This window comes from Trachurus trachurus (genome assembly GCF_905171665.1).
Source record: "Trachurus trachurus genome assembly, chromosome: 24".
NCBI lineage: Eukaryota > Metazoa > Chordata > Actinopteri > Carangiformes > Carangidae > Trachurus > Trachurus trachurus.
Genome location: NC_139910.1, coordinates 11,254,964 through 11,278,861, shown reverse-complemented (window position 1 = coordinate 11,278,861; position 23,898 = coordinate 11,254,964). Strand labels below are relative to the sequence as shown.

General features: G+C 40.9%; 1 protein-coding gene across 10 annotated transcripts; it reads right to left on the bottom strand.

The window, feature by feature from the left end:
* Nucleotides 1-1,918: 1,918 nt before the first annotated feature.
* Nucleotides 1,919-23,439, bottom strand: pum2 (pumilio RNA-binding family member 2). Of its 10 annotated transcripts, none has more exons than XM_084001224.1 (24): nucleotides 23,323-23,439; nucleotides 21,419-21,767; nucleotides 19,873-19,941; nucleotides 19,215-19,320; nucleotides 18,806-18,993; nucleotides 18,518-18,690; nucleotides 17,005-17,341; nucleotides 16,808-16,901; nucleotides 16,577-16,684; nucleotides 16,257-16,402; nucleotides 15,641-15,761; nucleotides 15,304-15,357; nucleotides 14,603-14,743; nucleotides 12,833-13,141; nucleotides 12,502-12,729; nucleotides 12,089-12,356; nucleotides 11,050-11,179; nucleotides 10,832-10,966; nucleotides 10,535-10,672; nucleotides 9,549-9,674; nucleotides 9,196-9,267; nucleotides 8,123-8,244; nucleotides 5,941-6,133; nucleotides 1,919-4,636 (listed from the first exon to the last, which is right to left on the bottom strand). In XM_084001224.1, exons 2-24 carry the CDS (start codon nucleotides 21,752-21,754, stop codon nucleotides 4,505-4,507), a joined length of 3,726 nt encoding a protein of 1,241 aa, XP_083857350.1. In that variant the 5' UTR covers nucleotides 21,755-21,767; nucleotides 23,323-23,439; the 3' UTR covers nucleotides 1,919-4,504. The 10 variants fall into 10 exon arrangements, with proteins under 10 accessions (XP_083857350.1, XP_083857353.1, XP_083857352.1 ...); XM_084001227.1 differs by having other exon boundaries at nucleotides 10,838-10,966; XM_084001226.1 differs by having other exon boundaries at nucleotides 12,833-13,138.
* Between the last annotated feature and the right edge of the window lie 459 nt (nucleotides 23,440-23,898).

The window sequence follows — 23,898 nt, the reverse complement described above, 5'->3', positions numbered from 1 at the left end:
CAATTTTGTTTGCCTTTGGTGGAGAAATGTCTTGTGTTGTGGCTGTGGGTAGAAATAAAAAAAAAAGAGGCCTCTTGTGGGTTTTGGAATGTGACATGAGAAAAATTTGATAGCATAAAAAAAGGTTTGTGGTTAGCTTAAAACTATTTTGAATTGTTAGATATATCAATAATGAGGATAAATATAATGCCAAATATTCAGTATTTGTACAGAAATATACATATATAAATATATAATATATGCCTAATTTAAATGGAACTATTTTCCGCTCTTGACCATGTTTTCGTTGTTTAACGTTCCTTTGTCAACATTATTTTATAAGATCTTCAGATAGCATGCAGGATAGTGAAAATGAATGTATTATTTAGTGTTTCATTACTGTTCAGTATTACAGCATTCTACAGATCAGTTTGTGTTTGTAAGATTAATTTAAGCTGAATATTTCATTTCTAGGTTTTATTTATCTATAATGAACTGTAAACTTTCTTTTCTAAAATGCAAGGTTTTGAAATGGTTTCAACAATTTATATCATTTTATTATTTTTTTTCTCCCTGCTTTATTAATGTGGTTCAGTATATTTTGCCTCTTCTAAGTACTGCTATCTACCATCTGTTGTAAATAATTATGCAAATTAAACTTTTTAAAGAAAACAGCATGGTTGTCAGAGTGCTATAATTTTTCTCATAAGTACCAATACTTCACAGAGAGTTCAGCACGGTGGGATTGTAGCAGACAGGCAGTGTTATTTATGGGGGATTACTTAAATTAAAATAAAATGTATTCATCCTACAAGGTAATCTCTTAATTAAATAATAAAAAGTAGAGATGTTTGTTCAGGGGTACAACAAGTGAAATTTCTCACATCATTATTGGCTCTCAGCTTCAATTTTGAAAACTTATAAAAACTAATTAGCTCATAATGGAGGCAGTGGTGACGTTTATGAGTCATCAATTGAGCTTAGAGTGAGTGAAAACATTAACTACATGAACATGAGTGTGCCAGTTTACCTTCAGGGGTTGCCATGGTGAGTTTATCTTTACTGAGTGAGATGAAGTTCAAATGTACCTCTCAAACTCAGGTTGACAACAAAAATATCCCTAACTGTAATCACATAAAGCGACCTGTGTGTGTGTGTGTGGTTGTCTGGTTTTGATTGGTTTGGTTTATTGGAATAACTTATTCATTGAAAAATATGGGAAGAGCACCAGTCTGTACACTGAACACAACATTAAACCTCCTCTATAGAGGTCCACTATAAACTGTAGGCAGGTCAAAACTACTTCTGCCACTAGGAGGAGGCAGAGCGCAACCAACCAGCTTCTGGCACCAACTCAATTCATAAAAACCTCTTACAAATTAAATACAGGAGGACAAAAACACAAGGACACTTCTATTCATTATAAGAAAACAAGACCATCTTCTGCATATCTTGTTAATCCCGGCAACAATGGGATTTGAACCCCAACCTCCCCTCCAAAGTCAATCGTTATGTTTAAATGTTAATCTCTATTGCTTGTGTACGCATCAACACATTTGATCTTGCTACATGTTAAAGGGTTTCTTCTGCTGAACAGTTTCATGTGGTGCACAGTATTCGATACACAATATTTTAGGGGCGACTATTATTATGGTTGTCAGATAAATGCAAGAGTAAACTATAAAGTTGCATGAAGTGGAAATACTTTAGGTAATGTTTGGGCTTCACAATTTCTATAAAATCTCTTTTTTTGCAACAGAAATATTGCATTTCATTCAACGCAGCACTGAATTTATCAAAGTAATCATTTTCATTTTTACTAGGCCTCTAACTTCTTGAGACAACTCTCCAAGATTGAATGATTAATTCTTCTCTAAATCAGCATTCAACTCAATGGGACATGAGGAAAAACGACAACAGTGTGGGTCAAATGTTAGAAGAACAGTTTAATCATACATAGTCACAATTCTGCTTCCAAAAATGAGTTTGTTTTCTTCATCTAACATCTGGAAATGTACATAAGGCCACCTGAAAATGTACATGACTTTGACAGTGTGACAAAACTCATATGTTCATATTTATATAATTGACAATATTTTACATTGCTTTTGCTTACAAGGTAGTAGCTGTTCCAAAATACAGCACTCTTCTGTACAAAAATAATTCTTGTCATATCCTGTGAAGTTTCCATGGTAGCAGAGAGGACTAAATGCAGCCTCAGTTTTAGTACAGAGTGTGTTTTTTTTTTTTTTCCTTTTTAAACTGTCACACATCATAAAGACTATCAACAGTGGGTGTTACAGCTCCAGTACAAATAGAGGCTGGCCTTTCCCATAACAGATTAAAAACAAAAACCATGCCAGATTGTGAAGCCATAAAGTTTTTTTTAAAATTACACTTGATCAAATAAAACTGTATACATTATATTCAGGGGGAAAGGAGTGATGAATATACACACATCAAAATGCACAATTTTGCCTTTTTCCCCAAAAAAGTGTAAAAGACATCCCATTTACAGCATAAACGTTTACAAATGTACAACTGTACAGACGAAATAAAAGCATCACTACAAATTTTAGAGCAAGGCCTGTCAAACACCACAACTAGACATTTTTTTTTTCAATTAAACTAATACTCTTACACTTATTAACTGCACATATACTACATGTATTCTACAATTATTCATATGAAGCAAAGAAGCCATCACTACGAGCATTACAGGTGAATTGTATAGCTTTTGATGGCCCCACCAGCCTCCACCAAAGCACTTGCATACCCAACCAAATTTGAAAAAGAAAAAAAAAAGTCTAAAAAACAAAAAGAGGACCATTTAAAAAAAAAAAAAAAAAAAAAAAAACTCATTCAACATCCCTTTCTTCCTCTTCTCCCACTAAGTCTAGTTAATTTTACCTCAGATGTACAAAGCTTTGATAAGCTCCACTTCACAACATTTAATTTCTTTTTTTTCTTCTTCCAACTACTCTGACCTTCAGGCGGTGGGGGTCCCATCATTGCTGCAAGCCCCCTAAACCCAAAAGCAACAATTTTACTCATACATAAAGATGCTATACGCCGCTAAACTACTTCTACGCAAGAGAGATGATTATTCAGTATCGAGATACCGACTTCTAGGGCAGTGTTCATCTCAAACTACAAGACAGATAGGATGTTACACAAAACATGAAAGAAAAAAAATCATTTCAAGGATTAAAACCTGTCACAGCATGCCAACGCATACCCCACCTCCCACCCCCAACTATTCCCACAAAAAAAAAGAAGAAAAGGAAAAAAAAAAAAAAAAAAAGCGCTCCCTACTCCGGTTCATTTCATGTAAAGATTAAACCAGGTTACACGCCAGCTGTACAACCAAACCTCATGCTCTGCTTCTATAAGTTAATGGTAGCTTGTATCTTGCATAAACCCCCAAGTGGATGAAAGGGGAGGGGAGGGGGGAAGTGGAGAGGGGGGAGAGGAAGATGGCTCAAATGGGGCTCAGTGGATGCAGCAGCTCAGGTGTGTCAGGCTGTGATATTTAGTACCGAAAATGTCAGGCAGACTACAGGCCGCTGGGGTAAACACACACACACGCCCCCCCTCCTCCTCTTCCTCCTCCTACTCCTCCTCCTCCTCCCATCCAAACTTAGCCAGAAAAAGGAGGCAAGAAAAAGCCACCACTACTGGGAAAACACTACTCCAGACTATAAAGCACCAATCCCCGAAGCCAAGCTCGCAAACCGGTCTCAAAGACCTCTGAGTGACTGTGGCACGTGACACATAGTACTGACCTGCGGACGGAGGAGTTTACATCCATCCATACTATGTAGTGCTATTTGAAAACTAATCCATCAGCTGCTTTGGCATGGGAAAACACTTTTTTTTTTTTACTGTGCATGGGATAATATACAAATATAATATTCAATTGCCTAGACTTAATTAGAACAGTTGACATAATAATAAGTCTGGTTACAAAAACAAATGGAATTGTTTTTTTTAAAAGGATCTCTCAGTTTAGCCTTATAAAGTCACTTGCTGGTGTTAATTGTAAGAATTGTAAATTTCAGCAAATGTGTAATAAGTTTTTTTTTTCTACAGAGAATTTACAAGGTAAAAAACTAAATGTACAAGATAATATGAAAACCAGTCAAATACATCAATTACATCATTAACAATGGGCTTGTGCTTTACCCAAGAGAAAGAAAAAAGAACAGAAAAACAAAAAAATCGGCCTGCTGACTGTGCGTACTGCCCTTGGGGCCACGCTGGGGACCTGCACCAGGGGGTGGCAGAGTGGCAGGGGTCAGTTGTCACAGCGTTCTTACGTGAAGTTAACTTGTCTCTATTTTTTTTTTTGGTAATTCCCAAAAACATGGGATGTCAAAGGGTGTCAAAGGCCCTATGGCTAAGGAGCATCTCTCACAGAACAGGGGGTTTGGGGCGACTCCTCCTTCTCCTTCTCCTCCTCTTTTTCTTCTTCCTCCTCTTCTTCCTCCTCCTCCTCCTCGGGGGACCCGGGGTGTTGACGTGACTACATGAGGCCGTTTGTGGGGCCACCGATGGGACCCAGTTCAGAGCCGCTCTTCATGTAGTACTTTTCTAGCTTGGCCAGAATGTGCTTCCCGTAGGTGTACTTGCGCAAAGTGGCAATGTGAGGCCGGATCTGTGAAGAAAACACAAAACAAAAAGGGCGGGGGGTTGTCAGGAAGTTCAATGTCAAGTTCATTCAATCTGACATTGGAAGGAATGGAGAGACAAAATATGGTTGTGTCAAAACAAAATCCATGTTTATAGAAAAGCAATGAAAGAGTATCGATTTAAAAACAAGTACAGAAGTACTGTGAAGAACTCAGGCCTTGTCCACACAAAAAAAACGAAGCTTCACCTAAAACGATTCTTGTTAGGGTTAGAAAAAAAATCTCTGTAAACATGGCAGCATTTCAAGAAATATCTGCGTACACACGGATCCACTGAAAACGACTCAAAACGCTATAGCAGCTGCAAACATCAGGCCTGTGCGGAGTGTGTGTGGTGCTGTAACGCTGCCACACTTAAACACCAAGAACAGAGAAGACGACGGAAAGCTTCCCCCGCTGTATTCAAACTCTGTCATATTTGCACTGACACCCAGTTGACTCCCAGTCAACATTTCATCCATAATGTTCAGACTGTAACGTCTAGCAGTGTGTCTCAGGTTACAGGTTAGAGCAGTGGGGGGGGTATGATGACATTGTTTCACAAAAGATCCATTTGGGGCAGACAACACTGGGCAGTGTTTTCAGATTGGGACCCGTTTCCCAAAAATACTGTTGTCACGCCCCGAAAACCCTGTTCCCGTCTGGATGAAATGCAGAAACAATTAAAAAAAAAAACTTTTATGTGGATTAATTAAATCCGTATTCGTGTGGACGGCCTCTCAGTTGTAATGGAAAATGTTGCAACTGCATTGCGGGAAAGGGCCGTAACTGGTCTTTCTGGATCACACTTCAGGTGTCATGACCTAAGGCAACGCCATCTCAGCCTCTCTGGTTATTTTAACATATCCTGTTTACTCCAAACTAATGATAATTGATGTTGTTAAAGACTTTGCAGACTTATAAACCCTCAAGTAAATCTTTATTTATTTACCCTAGAGTACAGCATTGTGAATTTGACTGATTTACACCTCTTCTTGAATTTCTGTAACATGTGTTATGAGTTGATTGACAGCTCCTTGTTTAACAGGTAAAGCAAAGTGTGTGTGAGTCATAGCGATGCCCTCTCATGTACTAAAATAACCCTGAGCAGTGACCTAATCACCTTAACTAAATGAGACACGTTTGTTCATGTGCAGAACTTCCCCACTCCCTAATTTTCTTTTAATCCAAATGTGAATCCACTGAGAAAAAGGTTTATCTAGATGTGTATCCCACTGATGCAAATAAAAAATATCTACATAAACAGGTACACGTTTAGTCGTTGACCCACCTTGTGCATGATGATTTTGCGCTGCGCAGGTTCTGCCATGTCAATCATTCTTTGGACAACATAGTTAGCGTACTGGTCCTTCATCATGGTGTACAGGGCGCTGTGGGGCCCGTCTTTCTGGCAGCATACTTCATCGATCAGCAGAGCTCTCTCAGCACGCGAAGAGTGGATCACACACTTCTCAACAACATTACTGAGGGGGGGGAAAAAAACAAGGACAGAATTTATTATTCATGCCTGCTGAGCTGAGGATTTGCTGAGATGTTGGATTCTTTTGTTATCTGTTTTTTGTTTGCTTTGTATTTGTGGAATAACACGGGGCATGAAACAGAAGGTTTGTGTGAGTAAAGCACACTGGATAAAGTGTTCAACTGGCTTATTATGTTTAGAAGAAGATAGAAATGTGCAGTTATGAGTCTAACTTCTTCAGTCGTGAGCCGTCCCATTCAATTAAAGCTGCTGGATAGAAACTAAGTTGTTCCCCCTCAAGGCGAGACTTAACTTGACAAACCACAGGAGGTGCAAACAAAAGCAGTGCCCTTTAATCCAACAGAATCAAGTTAACGCGTGGGTTTTTAATGCTCACTCCCTGGTTGATCTCATTTACTTTTTCTCAATTGTTTAGTAATCATTTCTGAAAATGTCACTCAATGACTTTGCTAAAACTACTTAAAAAACAGATAATTCTCTCTTTTGGACTGAATAAGACAAAAAATGTATTGTCAGACTTTTTAAATGAATATACTACAAAACTGTGGCTCTCCACAAGGTTTGGGAATGTGGTGTCATGCAAATCCGACTCTTACAACATATAGTCTGTCATGTTATTGGTTGACATGAAGTTGGTTGGCTAATCTGCTGTATTGAGGTTTCTGCCATGTTTCTTAATGCATTAACCACTTCTCATTTTTCCCCATGAGCAAATTAAGAAATCTGTGCAGTGGCTCCTGTCAAGCTGAAATAACGTTAAATGGCTTAGAGATGACACCCTGACAGCGTAACCCAAATATGTTGTAAAGGTCATTACAGGGAAAGTTCAACATTTTGGCAAAAATCACCATAATCCCTATAGTCATAGGAGTAGGTTGAAGTTCATTACCGTTAATTATTGGTGCATGTTATGAGATTTGCATGGCAACAACGCAAGCTGCTCAGCGAACACAATGGAGGTGAACGGTACAGGTCCCCTGTCCCTCATCAAACTCATCAAATACACAATCCAACAACTCCAAAACGCTCTGGTGGAGAAGTTGTGACCTGCACATTCACCATGCTATGAGATAATCATGTATAATTATGTAACATTACGACACACGAAGCAAATACTCTACTAACTATTTGCGCTTTTGAAATCACTCAGCCCAGCAGCCGTGTCTGGGATGTAGTTCCCGGCTGCATTTGCCTCGAAAACAACTTTGTCTAGTAATGTTACACGATTATTTCATAGCGTGGTGTGTAATGGGAAACTTGGTTTTCGCTCTGATGTGTTGTGAAACAACTTTCTAATCGATTCAGTTCCTTTTGCTCAAACTGTTCCTATTAAACAAATAAGCATGTACCTCTTTTGCAAATAATGCTTAACGTCATGATTCATTTCCTTGAACTGTCTGGATAAACATGTGTATGTGATCATAACTGTATAAAAATCTGATTCTATCATCAATATGGGTCCAGTCTCTTGAGACCCCGTGGTTTAAAGACACTGCACCCTATTTGGCCGAATAGCGAGACTTGGTCTCTGAATCTCCTTGATGATCATTGCTGACTATTGCTGGTTGTTCATTCTAATCTGATATGCTATTCTGTAATAAATTCTATAAATCTCAGTGAGACTTATTGCTGTCTTTACTCCCTCACCTCAGAGCAAACTTGTGCCTCTACATGGTGAAAGTGCAGGTCACAACTTGTCCACCAGAGCGTTTTGGAGTTGTTGGATTGTGTATTTGATGAGTTTTGAGGGACAGGGGACCTGTACCATTCACCTCCATTGGGTTCACTGAGCAGCTCGCATCTCTGTCCCACGGATCTCAAAACAACATGCACCGATAATTAAAGGTAATGAACTTCTATAAGGCCTATAGGGATTATGGCAATAGGCGAATATGCCAAAATGTTAAACTATGCCTTTAAAGTTGTAATCTTTCCTAGTGCATGAACAGAGATAGAGAAAAAAAGAGCTTACCTTGCAAACTTGTGTTGGCTCAGGACGAGAACCTTTCCACGAACCTCTGCCACTATCTTGCTCTTATCCTCTGGCCTGCCGTGCTCCAAAACATGCTGAATGACGTAGTTACCATATTGATCCTGCAGGAGGCAGTGGAGGGGTAAGATCGAAAGCAGACAGGGAGTTTCTCAATACTAACAAAATCACAAAAAGAAATCAGTGCGACACCCTTTTAGTCTTGATTGATAACTCATGCACTACGTTTCACCAATCGGTCGTAATTGGGGTGAGATAAATCATGCAGCTCTACAATGATAGGTGGACGACTGAGTGACACCCCCATTTGTAGTCCTACGATACCCTTACGTCATCACTGCGGAAGGTCAGACAAAACAGATGCTGCTGGTTTGGGGTGTTGGTGACCAGACAACACAACCAATAGCATCTTTGCCCCTTCGGAAATGGGTGATAGACAGGTATGGGTGTAATTTTTTAGTGTGACAAGATGGAGACAAAAACTCACCTGACCAAGCAACAAATAACACCACTCTCAAATTGATCTTGTTAAAAGTAGCAATTTGTTGGGTGTGTAATATGATCTCCAACTTTAATTGGGAAGTATTTGCCTTCAAATTCATTTCCTGTCAATCTGTTTTTTTTTTGTTTTTTTTTAACAAAAACATGATTTTGTTTTTGAATTCATCTTTAACTCAAGGGCTCTCAGTGAAGTTACGAGTGTTTTCAGCACCACTTTACTTGTCCAAAGAGTTTGATACTATCAAGCAATTACAGAGAAATCGAGGAGGTGAGAAGAGAAAAACAGATTGATCAGGAGATGCTGTAGGCACAGGAGAGGGATCAGACAACAGGGAAGCGTGTGCCTCGTGAATCCTCTGTGGCATAAAGCAAGAGAGAGGAAAAAGGCGAGGAAAAGGCGGCTCAGTGGGTTAGGAGAAGGCCTGTGACAGTTGGGTGTTGGAGAGCTATCTAAATGTTAAATCAGATCGTTTACAAAAGAAAGATAAAAATAAAAAAGGGAAAGAGGAAGGGAGCACAGGGACATCCGCGAGAGAGAGGCAAATTGCTCTGACCTTGAACAGTGCATCGCGGGACACTGTATAATATGTTTTGGGTGTCATCTCCAATGAAACGCCTTGATATTTCTAGATGGAATAAGTGAGGGGGCAGGGTGGATGTTTAAATAATCACATACGTCAGATGTAATGACAGCTAACAGCACAATTACATTCATCCTTACACTTTCCACTTAGCAGATCACAACTACACAGGAAACAATGACAGTCTAAAAAAAAAATATGAAATGTTCAAACATGGAGGAGACATGCAAATACAAAAAGACAAGCACACATCTCAACATCAACAACAACAATCAGTCACATCTAGAAACACAAAATGGAGACACACTGGAAACAGATGTTCTCACCTGGCCCAGCTGTTCAGAGTGCTGATGCAGCTCTTCCAGGATGGGTAGAGTCTGCTCCTGGGTGCAGTGCTCCAAAATCCTTTGGATCACTCTGCAGCCATAAGGATGTGTGGAGAGCACAAACACCTGCAAAAAGGAGGAGGAGGAGCAAAATCAATATACATGTCGCTGTGGTGGTGGTGGCGGAGCAAAACTTTCAAATGTGGGTCACGGAAACAAAGGCAGGGAAGAAGAAGATTACTTCCTGCAAAGCCGGTTTCTAATTTCTTTAAAGAATTTGTTGACCTTTAATTTATCAAGACACCCATGTTGGATTATAGGATACAAAAACACTACTAATGGGCTTGGCTTTTTTTTTTTTTTTTTTTTTTAACAAGACAAGTCCCTGTCCTTCTAAATACAATGTGTATCTTGCCTTTTCGTGTTTTTAGGCTTCATTTCATTTACTCATACTGTATCCAGCCTTGCATATAACCCCTGTGCTCTATGTGACTTTTAACTCTTACAGATACACAAATTGAATTAACACACAATGACATCTTTGTACCGCCCCACCCACACAAAAGATGTGTCTCTGTAATGGTTCGTTTGTCCCCAAAGGAAATCAGTTTTGATTAGTTAACCTTTGTAGACATATAACGACTAACTTTTAGATTATGTTTGATTCTATTTTCTGCAGGTCATTATGCTTCAACGACGTCTGATCTGTTCTCGTATTTACATAACACAATGCCGCTAGTCAAACCAAATAAGGGCACTAACATTCGGGAAAAGGTCATGTAAGCAGAACCAATGCTATCAATTCAAGTCACTAATTAAATGACCTTGAATTTAGACTTTTAATGAAGAAAAGAACTTGCTTTTCTAAAAAAGAACTGCTGATGCTGAACAAATCGAAGCTAGAGTAGCAGTTACATGTTCATCATGTCTACTTCAACCTGTATATTATACACAGAAAATGATTGTTCTCATAACAGTAAACCCACCTGGCCCTGGAAGGCATCAATAATAAACTGGAGGGCCTGAGGCTGGACACACTCAATGCACTTCTGCACCACATGGTTCCCATTCTGGTCCTTCACACACTTCAATACATGGCCATCCAGCTCACGGACGATGTCACTCTGAAATAAAGACATTAGGAAACAGGGAGAAAGTTTAAATGGATGTCACAATATTAGAATTCAAAATTGAAATACTACATTGGACCGATCAAACTAATGGAGATAAAATACAACAAAACAAGGTCGGCAAAACTTCAAAAGAATGAAAATCTCACTTACAATTACCTGCTGGTCTGAGGAGATGGACTCCAAGGCTTTCTGGATCACCCTGCAACCATACATCTGCAAAGCCAGGGGGAGGACGTGGCCACGGATACGCGTTGCCAAAGCCAGCTTCTGGTCTGCACTTCCAAACTGTATTAAACAAAGCCCAAGTTTATTTACTGCACTTAATCACTGTTCTAATAAATTTGTGTGTGACACCAGGATAAACTCACCTCAAAGAACTTTTGGATGACGTAGTTGCCAAATACATCAGTCATCAGCTGGTATGCAGCTTGCAGAATTTCTCCAAATACCATCTGCCTCTCAGCAGGAGTGGCCCTCTCTAGCTTCTGCTGGATGAATCTAGATACAAGATTTAAATCATCAAGATGGGAACAAAGAGCAGAGATGAAAAAAAAATATCCTGATTGTTTTACACCATTGCAATCATACTTTGGAAATCCACTCCATCTGTTAAAGAGGAACTATGCAAGATTTTCAGCTCAACTGTGATAGATTTTTAGCTTAAAGCTATGGTCGACGTTCAGAAAGATTGATCATTATTAACATCATTTAGACGGTGGTTATAGCCCAATAGTACGACCTACACAATGTGAAGAGCAAAAGGAACCAAAAGAAAATCCATTCTCTCTCGCGGCTGCAGGCCTGCAAAGAAATTGGCCAGTCACACTGGTCACTCTCTCTCCTTCTTGTACCCTCCATCCAATCTCCTCGCTCAATTTGACACTCTGCTGCTCCTCGTCCCAACCCACTTCCGCATTTGAAACTACGAGCGGTTTGTATTCTTCACGTCCTGTGTTAATTAATTCAGCCATAGACTTTGAATAGACACTGAATACATGAATTCAGCGGCCTCTGTGTCGTTAGGAGGCGATACGAGCTCGGAGGGGAGGCAGGTGTGTACGGGTTGCTTTTTTTCAAATCTTTCTCATCGCCTTTCACAACGTCGACCATAGCTTTAATTAAACAGCTTCAGAGTAATTGTAATGGTTAAATAAATGACTTGTAACTTGTTACAGGGAGAATGGAGGCTCTCTGTGGCACTGTGACACAAACGCGCCCCATGACCCCTAATCTCTTGTTTATGACAGATAAGACTAAACGGATATATGCATCATTGATTGCTTTGTTGCCGGCCTCGTTAAAAACAAATGCACATGGCCGGGAGGAGGGTTAGCAAAACAGCGAAAAAGCGACCGGACTTGCATAGTTCCCCTATATTCTGTAAAGTACCAAGCTGATCTTAACCACCTGGATCCATGTTGGTCTTGAGAGAACTCCACCATGTGTCCTGGGAGGTCACGGAGCTGCAGGTTCGGGAAGCGGTTGTTCCTGAAGTCTTCCAGCAGGCGGCTGCGTCCGGACGGCATGACATCGGAGCGACTGTAACGGGGCCGAGACGGAGGGAACAGCTGGCTGCTGGAATTGAACAGACTGGACGTACCACCGGTGCTCCGGTACTTTGCCTCGGCTCCAGGTGCTGCAGAAATGTAACGCCCGCTGCCATTCGTCAGACCACCTAGGATTACACAGTGATTAAAACTATGACCAGATGCTGATGTGGTGTAGGTCATAGTATGAAATGGTAAGAAGTACAAGGTTATTGTTGTTGGGACGTTAAAATGAATTTTAAAGTAGTTCATGACGCTAGACACTAGTCTTACCTAGGTGAAGGCTGGAAGAGGATCCATGAGAGGAGGGCAGAGAAGGAGGAGGAGTGAGAGGGGAGTGACCCGGTGTCAGGCCAATAGGACTGGGTGAGGAGGAGTAACCCAGGCTGTTGTAAAACGGCTGGCCGATGGGAGTTAAACTGCTGCCACCGCGTTTGTATAAGTCAGAATTTGCCAACAGGGAGTCCCTGCGTGATACACTGCTACTGGTTGAGCTGGATACTGCAAGAAAGAAAGCAACAAAAAGCAGAAAGTGTAAGAAAACAGGCTCCTAAAACAAACCTTTTAATAATGCGAATGCAGCTCGTTAAGTCAAGACACTGACCGGAGGAGCCGAACGCTCCGAGAGCAGAGCCCAGGCCGACACCGAGAGAGCCGCTGGTGCTGCTGAAGCCCAGGGAGGAGCTTTGTGGAGGAGGGGCAGCAGAGGTGTGTGAGAAGAGGGAACTGCTCTGGGAGGTGTTGGGGACTGATCCAGAGCCATAGAAAGAGCTGGAGGGCAGGCCGCTGCTGGGTGGGGGGGCCTGCTGCTGCTGCTGCTGCTGGGGTTGAGGCTGAGGCATGGAGCGGTACAGGCCGTTGGCTGGAGGACCGGATATGTTGTTGCCGGAGCCAGATGCAGACACCGCAGCTGCTGGTGGAGAGGAGGAGAGTGTGAGAGAGTGAAAAGCAGAATTCAGGTCAGAACGGCCCAGTTTGGTACAAATTAAGTAACAGGGAGGAGTGGATGTGTGGCCTTCATATAGCATGATGTGTAGGGCTGAATTTCATCCAGCGACATGTCATTATATACAGTATATACAAACAGCGGAGAAAATAAGTATTGAACGCGTCAATAGACTTGCATGGTGTGTAGACCTCTCAACAATGGTCAGGCACACCTGGATTAATCAGTTGGTCCAATAATGTAAGACAGGAAATAAAGGAGCTGGCTTATTTCAGAAGTAGTGGAGCTGTGCATAAAGCCCATAGACTTGCATGGTGAGCATGCATAGAGGCCATAGCGGTCAAATGCATTACTTATTGTTTGGGGTTTGTTTTTTTTTATAACTGAACAATTGCAGGTCTGTCTAAAGCTCTCGGTCAGTGATCCTTAGCTCTTGGACAACTCTTAGTTTTCTTTTGACTTGCGAGGAGCACCTGGTCGTGGCCAGTTTATGGTAAAATGTTGTTCTTTTTAGTTCTGGATAACGGCACTAACGGATAAAACGGTGCATTCAGATACGTCTGTAACCGATGCATCAGTCTGTTCTACAACATAAGTTTCTGAAGGTCCTGAGAAGCCCCCCACCCCCCATTCATGAGACGCCTCTTGTGTGACACCTTGATGATGAGAAAACATTTTATAGGCGTCAACTGGACTAAACCAGCCGATATTACTTTGCACTGATAGGGGACAGGATTACTTTTTAAATACTGACAGACTCCAGCTGCTTTCTTGGCTTTCCAAACCTTTTTGAACCTCCTTTTCTTCATGTGTTCAATACTTATTCCCTGTGTCATTTCACACATAACTTAATCAATGGACATAAATGTTTGGATTTCTTTGTATACGTATGTGCATTACTTGGGTTGTTGCCGACATCTGGTGAAAATTTCATGTCAATAGCTCTATTAGAAATATATTTTCTGAGACAAATGTTGATGCGTTCAATACTTATTTTCCCCGCTGTATAAAAAAAAAAAAGATACACTCTGATGTTCCTATTGTGAGCACATGTAAAGGTTTCATCCATGATATGCAATTTACCTCAAGATGAAATGTTTGTGGCTACAATTACTTCCAGTGAGTTAGAATAAAAAAGTGGCACAACTCAGGTCAAAGAGAGTGATAAAATTCAAAACTCTTATCCTTTTAGTCCATTACTGAGCAAATTGCACAGAGAGCAGTTTTCAGATTAATATTCTGTCCAAGCCAATTGCTTAAATATTTATACTGGCAGAGCGTCACTGAACAAAACAACAAGAGCCTTAAAAATAAAAAGGAATCGCTGCCAATGGGTTTAGACAATCACTGACTTTTGGGTGTAATTACAAAAGCTCTCTGGGCCTCATAATAAAACTGATCTATTGTGACAGATGGGTCGGTTCTTACCAGCCTGTGCAGCCGCAGGGTTAATAAGGAGAGGGGTCTGGACCAGACGAACCGGCCCACCTAGACCAGTTCGGGCACCGGGGCCCATCACCAAAGCTCCAGTCTGGTCATAGTAAGCTGCAGGAGCCAACACCTGATAACCTGAGGAGATAAGGAACACAAAAAGTGAGCAATTACAGATTACTGAATATAAAGCTATTTAAAACAGTACTTGACTACAAAAGGAGGATTTTAGTGTCATAATGTTGATTATCCTTAATCAGAGGACAGACCATTATCAATCAGGGATAATTATGGGGCTGAGCAATGACATAGTTTAATATATCAAAATATATACAATATACAGTGCCCTGAAAAACTGTCTGCCCACTTCCTGATTTCTTCCTTTTTATACATATTTGTCACATTTAAATGTTTCACATCTTAAAACAAATTTTAATCTTAGACAAAAGATAACCCCAGTAAATACAAAATGCAGTTTTTTAAATGATGATTTCATTTATTAAGGCAAATTAGAATTAGCAAAAAAAGCTATCCAAACCTACCTGGCCCTATGTGACAAAGTAATTGCCCGCCTTCTTAAATCATGATCTAACTGTGATAAACCACATTTTTTTGGAAAGCTGAGTTCAATTTCCCTGTCCACACCCAGGCCTGATCACTGCCAGACCCGCTGAATCAAGAAATAATTTCAACAGAACCTGATTGAGTGAGTTGAAGGAGGTTGAGAGATCTCAAACCCATCATGCTGCCATCTATAGAAATTAAAGAAAGACGAAAAAACAAAATCACTGACATCTATCAGTCTGGAAAATGTTATGAAGAGACTCCAGAAAACCATGTGAGAGCCTTTATATTAACTTGGGTTATCTTCGTCTTACATTAAAATTTATTTGATGATCTTAAACATTTAAATGTGGAAAATACTTTTTTAGGGCAAATATATATATATTTTTTAATGGCACTGTACTATAAAAAGATGCTCATTTCAAGTGTTGTTAAATCATGTGTTTTGTTGTTGGTTGGTATTTTACTAACCAGGCATTCCTGCGTATGCCAACGCTGGGTTTGCAGCTGCTGCAGCAGCTAGAGATTCCTGCTGACTTTGCTGGCCTTGTCCGGGCGTGAGAGGTCTCTGGTTGGCTCCTGTGCGCATCACCTGGAGGAAAAGTTAATGATACTTTCAAACTCACAGGCTGCCGGAGCACCGCATCAAAAGCTTTCCAAGCATATTCTGTAATCGAGGCCCCTGACAACTTCGTCTCAGATCTTGGAGTGTTTCCATTCTGTGTTAAAATATTTATGGCAAAGGAAACAGCTCATCTACTTTACCAGGACTCCATCGGTTCGGTCTGAACTGAAAGATTACAACAATGGCTGCCTAGCAACAACTGTTCATGTGTGGCTGAACACTGATTGGCGAATAGAGGTATGTGACACTGTGGACAAATACAGGCACAAATCTAACAAATCTAACGTCATTGTGTGTTCATCAAGGGCCCATTACTCATTGAAAAAAATAGATTTCAGTCAACCTAAACATGAGATTGAAACTTTACATCAGCTCATTTGAAACACATCATCCTTATACAATCTAATGGAAATTAGAATTAACACTTAAAATCTGTGAAAACAAGCCAGTATATGAACAAACCTGTTGTTGGCCTGGCCCTGGTCCCTGATTGGATGCTTGCTGATTAGCTGAGTGATTGGCATTGGATGCAGCCTGTTGTTGGAAAAGATTGGCTGGATACACACCCCAGGGAACTCCATAGTACTGTGGTGGAACCACCGTGGGTCCTGAGGAAAACATTTTTGATGTTGCATACACCTCTTAGACAACGGATGGAGAAAGTACTTATTACATTTTTAACATGGCACAGTTGCATTATTCATCAAAAAGAAATCTGACTGCCTTTGAAAAAGCTTAAACTCATGAGATTACAAAAATCTGAAAATGTGCAGTGTGATCACCTGCAAGCGTGGCTGCAGCTGCCAACCCAGCAGCAGTGTAGGGATCGGCTCCAGGGGGGGCAGCATTAATGATGTAAGGGTTTGGCACAAATGCAGGTGCAAGGCCAGCTGGGTAATATGAGGAGGAACAGCAATGTTATTCTTATTTCCATATCATAACGTCAGTGAAACTGTGAAAATGCATCTCTATACAATTTGAGACCAAAGACAAAGACAAGCAACCCCACTCACCGAGATGCTGCTGCTGGGCTGCAGCCAGAGCATATTGTTGTTGCTGAGCTGCAGTGAGCTGTTGAACAGTCAGGGGATTAGATCTCTGGAACAACTGGGGAGGGGAAAAAAACAAACAAACACAAAAAGGATCACAATCTGTTGACCAAACATGCAGTTAGATCTTTTAATGGATACTTTTTTCTGTTTCGACTAACCTGCTGCTGAGAGTTGTAGTCAAACAATCCCACTGGAGTCCCTGAGGAGTCCACCTGAATCTGGTTCCCAGCGTAGTCAAACTGGAGGGACTCCACTCCGGCTTGCTGCTCCATACCTCCCATGTTCTGGGCCTCCTGGTTCTGGAAGTCCTCGGCTGGGGCTTTGTTTTGGGCGGGGTTCTGCTGTTGGTGCTGTTGAAGCTGTTGGTGCTGTTGGAGCTGTTGGAGCGCGTGCGGGTGGGGGTGATGCTGTCCCATCATTTCCAAACCGGTCTGACTGGGGCCCATCCTCTCCACAGCCTCCGTGGGGGAAGCTTGGCGGCTTCCAGGGGTCGGGCTGGTTAACAAACAAGTTAATCAACATCAACCGGAATGCCATATACTGTAAATACAGACCTTGCCCACACACGTGAAGCAATGCAACATCACTCATTCATTTAAACATGATGTAAATGTGGGTATTTTCATTATGTTTAAAGCAGAAGTAAGCAGAATGTTTGTGTTAAAGCAGAAGTAAGTGATATATTTGTGTTAATATAAGTCTTAAATAGTTATATCTTCCGACAGCAATCACTTACATAGAGTGTTTGGACCGAAACACGGGTCTCTCAGTCCCTCTGCTCTGCTCTGAGCCGAAGAGAAAACATTTATCGTATCCTACAGTTTTTATCCAATGAGGAGAGAGAACGGCATGCAGGGCTGTGTGTGCAGCCAAGGAACGCCGTGAATGTGGTGACGTAGGGACGAGGACTGTTATGGTGCGTTCAAGGAAACTCGTATTTTTCCGACCGTGAAGTCGTACCAGTTCGATCTGGTACGAGTTCGCCGGTCGGAAGTTACGAGTGGCCGTTATAGTGACTTTCACCGGTAAAACAGGTCGGAAAAACATGAGTGGGTTGCCTGGAACGCTACAAAGTCGTAAGTTGTGACTTGAAGCTGTAATTTACGATTTCAAAAGCCTGCCTGGAACGCAGCATTAGCGAAAACGACCGGACCACTTACTTCTGCTTTAATATAAGTCTTAAATAGTTATATCTTCTGACAGCAAACACTTATATAGAGTGTTTGGTCCGAAACACGGGTCTGTCAGTCACTCTGCTCTGCTGTAAGCCGAGGAGAAAACTTTCCTTGTATCCTACAACCTTTATCCAATGAGGAGAGAGAGAGAGAGAGAGAACGGCATAAAGGGGCGGTCCTCTCTGTGTGTGCAGCCAAGGGATGCGCGTGCATGTGGTGACGTAGGGACGAGGGCGGGGACTGCTAACTCCATCGGCTGACAGGAAATTAGCCAAAACGACCAGATCGCTTACTTCTGCTTTAAGTTTGCAAATAAGCAAAAACATCAGAAACCCCCTCCAGAAATAGCTTTGGGGATCCTAAAATTGGATCGCTTTAAGAGAAGGGTACTGACTAAATTAATTTCTAGCTCATCGTCTCAGTTTAAAACCCACCAACCGTGCATCCAGAAATAGGTGCCCGTCCGCTTAACCTTACCATAAAAAGGAAAACCTACTTGAAGTCTTTGCAGTCTCTGTCCATGCCATTTAGTAGACCTCTTCCATTGGCTTTAGCAGGATCACTCTCCTCTCCCACTTTCATCTCTGGGCTCTTGTCCTCTTCAAAGGGCGACATTTTCTCTGGGGCGTCACTCTTCTCTCTCCCATCTTGGTCAGCATCTCCTCCACCCTGAATTTACATATATATTTAATAAGACTGTGTGACACTTTTCAGAATAAGGGTAGAAAAAGCAAAACAAGTCCATTTAACTTGGGTTAGAAATTTAGACTGTAGGTTGACTTACATAGCCTCCGTTCCTGTAGCGACCATCCATCTTGTCGCCAGGAGAAGAGCTCAAGACGTACTCCACCATGCTCACCCCGAGGCCTCCACCTTCTGAGCGAGGTGAAAGCACAGAATTGGCATCACCATTCCCATGGAAACTCTGGCCTGGCCGCCGCTGCACCATGATTGGCTGAGACACTGAATGATCTGAATGAAAAGCCGTCATCAAATATCTAAACAGTTGTGTCTACAAAAAGGTGTTAGTCTTAATAAATACAAAACCAAAACCTAGTTAGACAAAGGCAACAATGCAAAGCGTGGCCAGTGAACATGGACAATGCCAGTTCAATGCCAATCACATAACTGGAACAAGGCAAAACAAGGGCATATACTGACAGAAATAAAAAAAAAGTATAGATGCCACTCACGAGATGATCCCCAGGCGTTGTCCCTCCACTCCTCTCCAAGAAGCATCCCTTTTCTTCCATCTTTGGCCAATTCATCAGAATCCCAGAGCTTTTTTGCAGGCAAAAGCTAAAAAAAATAAAATAAAATTGCACAGTTTGTACATGTCACTGAGATACCCAAGTAATTACTATCAACAAACAGCCATGATTTATTCAAAATGTTGTGCTTTTGGTGGTTTGTTTACAGTTGTTTAGTTTAAATATCAGTTTTCACTGTAGTCTTGGTGAGCAGTAAAAAATCCACTTACTGCCTGAGTATTAACACTAATTTTCAGTATTTTTCAGAGCAGCTGTAGAGTGATTCTTGTTTGTTCGTTCATGGAGAACTTAACACTGCATTTTTATCCAGATTACAGCTTCAGGACACAGTTATTTTCTTAGATTTAATTAAAACCACTCTCCCCTGAAGAATCACCTCTTTCATTGCTGTTCATATGTATAATCAAATGCAGAATATGGCTATTTGCTCTATTGCTGGCTCAATCCTAACATGCAAGTATGTCAAGCTCACTTGTGCTCCTTTCAAGCCTGGATGGTATTGTTTCAAACAGATTTCCACTTTCATTTGTAGCATTATAATGAATAAAATGTAAGGAATAAAAAAAAAAAATGAACTTACCTCGCCCATACCCCTCGATTCTAAAGCAAGCGCTTGAAAATCATAATTCATTTCATCCACAGCACGAACCTGAGACAAAGGGATGAGACGGCGTTTTGAGATACAATTTGCATTTATAATTTGACACTGTTAAAATAAAATTACCAGACACAAAGCTAAAAGCTGAACTGATGGTTGAAATAAACATATTACAGTCGTTTCAGCTCATTGTGGTTCACAACAAACTAATGAATGTCTACTTAAAACATTTTGTTCAACTAAATCATTTTTGAATCGTAAGACTAAGGCAGCTGAACCAACAAAAGACAACTCTTTCATACAGAGATATTAAAAGTGCTGCTTCTAAAAAAAACAAAAAACAAAACACATAATGCAGCTACAGAGAGTGTGCCCCTCACTTCTTTTACCAACAAAAGGTCTAAATCATCATCTTTGTACAGTGTGTGTCTTTTTAGAAAGATTATTTGTTGCATGAAAGTGAACCCACTCAAATTTAAAAAGAAAAAAGTCTGACCCAAGTGGAAAAACTAGAATATCAACTTTCTGGTTTCAGAATACAAGAGGTTAATGTCGGGCTCAGCAGTTCAGCGCTGTGGCCTCTGAGAAAAAGTCTTCAAACACAAATCTAGAAGAGATTTTGGATTCAGTTCAGTTTTCCCCTGTTTCTCACACAGGCTACAGAAATGTTGGTTAGGTGAGGTGGATGCATCGCTACAGGCATCAGTGAGAACATATATCATCTAATCCAGGAAGGATACTACAACTCATGAATAGGATATTACAACTCTGGGCAGTTGCTGCAGTGAGTGCTGTGAAAAAACACCAATATATCAGTGACCAAAACACTGGCCTCACTTACCACTGCAAATCAAAAGACTTTGTTCCTGTTGTTAACACAGTACTACTGCTATCTTAACACACCTTGTGACTGACAGGTGATATGTCCAATGTATACTCTACCCTCCCACTCAGTATGAGCTGGTAGTGTCATTTCATTTCTTTCATTAGAGAAAAAAAATCATATACAAGCAATTTTGATGAGGAGTATTTTTATAAAAAAATATTTCTACATGATTTACTCATCATTAAGTGGATTTTTTTCAAAACTACGTATGCAAACAAGCTACATAGCAACCAACATTGTCTTCTTGACTAAGCTCTTTGTTAAATCCAGAAGTCTGTTTTTTACTGACACACCATTATTAAATCTTTGTATTGTTGCACCCCATGGCATTGAACTCTACTAACAAGAGCCACAGATATTTTTCATGTGCGTCAACTTGAAAAACAACTTTAGAAGAATGAGTAATTAATGAATGGCTGGTACATAGTCTTAATCATCACAGATTATTGGAGCATGTGAAATATGTGACCCAGTCAGTGTGAATAATTGCAATCCCTATTCAAAGTATACTACTACATAAAAAAGGCAAAATACAGTATCAAATGAAACTGCAGGGCCTCTGGTGACACAAAATACTCCTGTCAAGCCATCTATACAACACTAAACTAAATAACACATAATTGATAATTGCTTGATCTTTACCTGGTCAACATGATTGGCATCTCCAGTTGGCCAGCGATGCTTGCTGGGTGTGCAACCGCCAAGCTGCTCTCCAGGCTGCCTCTGAAAGAAGTATCCAACTGTGGCATCGTCCTGAGATCGTCCGCTCAGCGGAGGCTGAGGGGTACCTGGGGTAGGGTTGCCCTGTAAATGTGGGCCTCCAGGAACTTGTCCAGCTCCCCCAACTGAGGCTAGGGGTCCTCCACCATGAACTCTGACACCGCCAGTCTCAGGAGCACCATTTGCATGCAGCATCCCACCTCTTGTCTCCTGCCAGGCCACGTCATTCATACCTAGGATGCTGCATGGAACGCTCATTCCACGGGAAAGCCTAAACAAATGAAAAAATGATGGTTTAGTTCGTGAAAGTTCAAGTGACAGGTCAAAGTAACCTGTAATTGTAAAGATAAGCAGCAAATGTTGGAAAATCTTCTCAACATGGATATGCAAACTTATTTGAAGACAACAACCTTTTGTGCTGCTCTCCATAACATAGCAGAATAACTGAGTAACAGTAAAAAGTCAGATATGACTCAAGTTTCTGTTTATAACTGTAAAAATTAATGTAGCATCTGTCTCCTATAAAGAGACGGTTACTGTATCCTGGTTGGGATTCAAGTTATAAAAAAACCCTAATTAGTCTATAATATGGTTCACACCAGTCATTGCTATGCATATCTATAGATGAACCAACGACTGAAAAAACATGCATTATGAGAAAAGGGTGCAGCCACAAAAACACTGTATGAATAACTACAGCATAATTGTCTTCGCCGGGACGTGGCTAATTCCCGTGTTGCTAACTCCCATGCTTTTGGCTGTTGTACGAGAAAAGATTTGTACCGACAGCCAACGTTGCGTTATCTTATAATAACAAAAAGGGATAAATTTCTCTCATCATATAGGTATAAAACACACACTTGAAAAATATAGCAGTTTGTTGATATATACGTACGGGGAAAATGAAAGAACAAAACAAGTGACTGTCGAAGATGCTAGGTGGCTAACGCTGTCCCAGTGTGGCCATGAAGCTAATGTAAGGCTAATAATAATAATAATAACGTTACAAAATCAATCTTTTAAATGAGACTTAAAGATTATCATGTGGTGTTACCAATCTACACACAGTGGTGGTTGGCTTTTGATCTGATCAAACCGGCTATGACGCTCTGTTCAATATTAGTTATTAGTCGTTGTGGCAAACCGACATGTTAGCCTGTTAGCACACTGTGCTAACCTGTCGGGCTAACACAGCTAACGAGCTTTGCGGCTTTGAGTAGGAACTGGTGTAAATATTTATTTTGAACCGTTAATGGATATCAATACGTACACTTATTTTCCATTATAATAATTTATGCAAATGTATTTACTGCTATTGTATTTGCTGCTGCTGCCGCTAGACTTGACTGAGCGTTAGCAACATCCGTAGCTAACCAGCTAGCTCAGGCTAACCGGGCCTGCTGTTTATTATTGCTGCACATCAAAGTTAAAATCGCGGAATTTGCCATTATTTTTACAGTAAAAACTCCTTTGGGACTCCAGAAAAGCGCCATGTTTTCTTGACTCGAAATACAACATTGGGGGCTGATGGTTACAACCAGACAAATAAAACAGAATAGCTACAAGCGCTAATTGTCAAGTTGGTGGTGGTAACGTTAGTGTGTGTCTGTGTGAGAGAGAGAGAGCTAAAACATTAACCAAACACTCAGTGGCTAAACAACATGGCCCCCCTTCAAGTCCCAAACAGAGGGGCCTTAACCGCTAAACAAAAGGGGGAAATACTGACACCACGACAGTCGCCTTCAAAAACCAGTCGCTTTTATAAATGAAGCAGCTTCTTTTTTTTCGCTTTCGGCCGTGGCACAAATAAAGCAGCGGATACTCACGCGTTGTCGTGTCGAGAGAGGGTCTCTGCTTGTTGCACGCCGTCAACCCAAGTCTATATTGTTTTGTTTCCTTGGAGAGAGAGCGGTGATTTTATTAGCAGGGCTTGATAGTCAAAGCTAAGAGTTTGCCTACGCCAGTGCCCCCTCCCTGTAAATAGCGTGAACTGCGCGAGACATGCGTATAACAATGTCAATGTAAATTTGCCTCCCCTAACGTGAACGTACCTTTTGTACACTACACTAAATGGAAGGATAATAGCTACATTTGTGTTTTATTGTTGTTGTTATTATTAATGTAGCTACTTATCAACCTGCCATTCACTATCTTAAATAATTTAGCTCTCCCATCATAGGCTATAATTTATTATTTCAGACACATGGTGAAGAAAATTAAAAGACAGACAAAGGATGGGAGAAGTGAACTGTAGCCTACATTAATTACCACTGCCATTAAAAATAGCCTACATTTCATATTACACAAATAAAGCACATATAAGACAGCATTTAGGTAGGCTACTTAAAAGAAAGGCTCATAATAGCTAATAATTCCCCCATATGTGCTCACAGCTGCTGCTG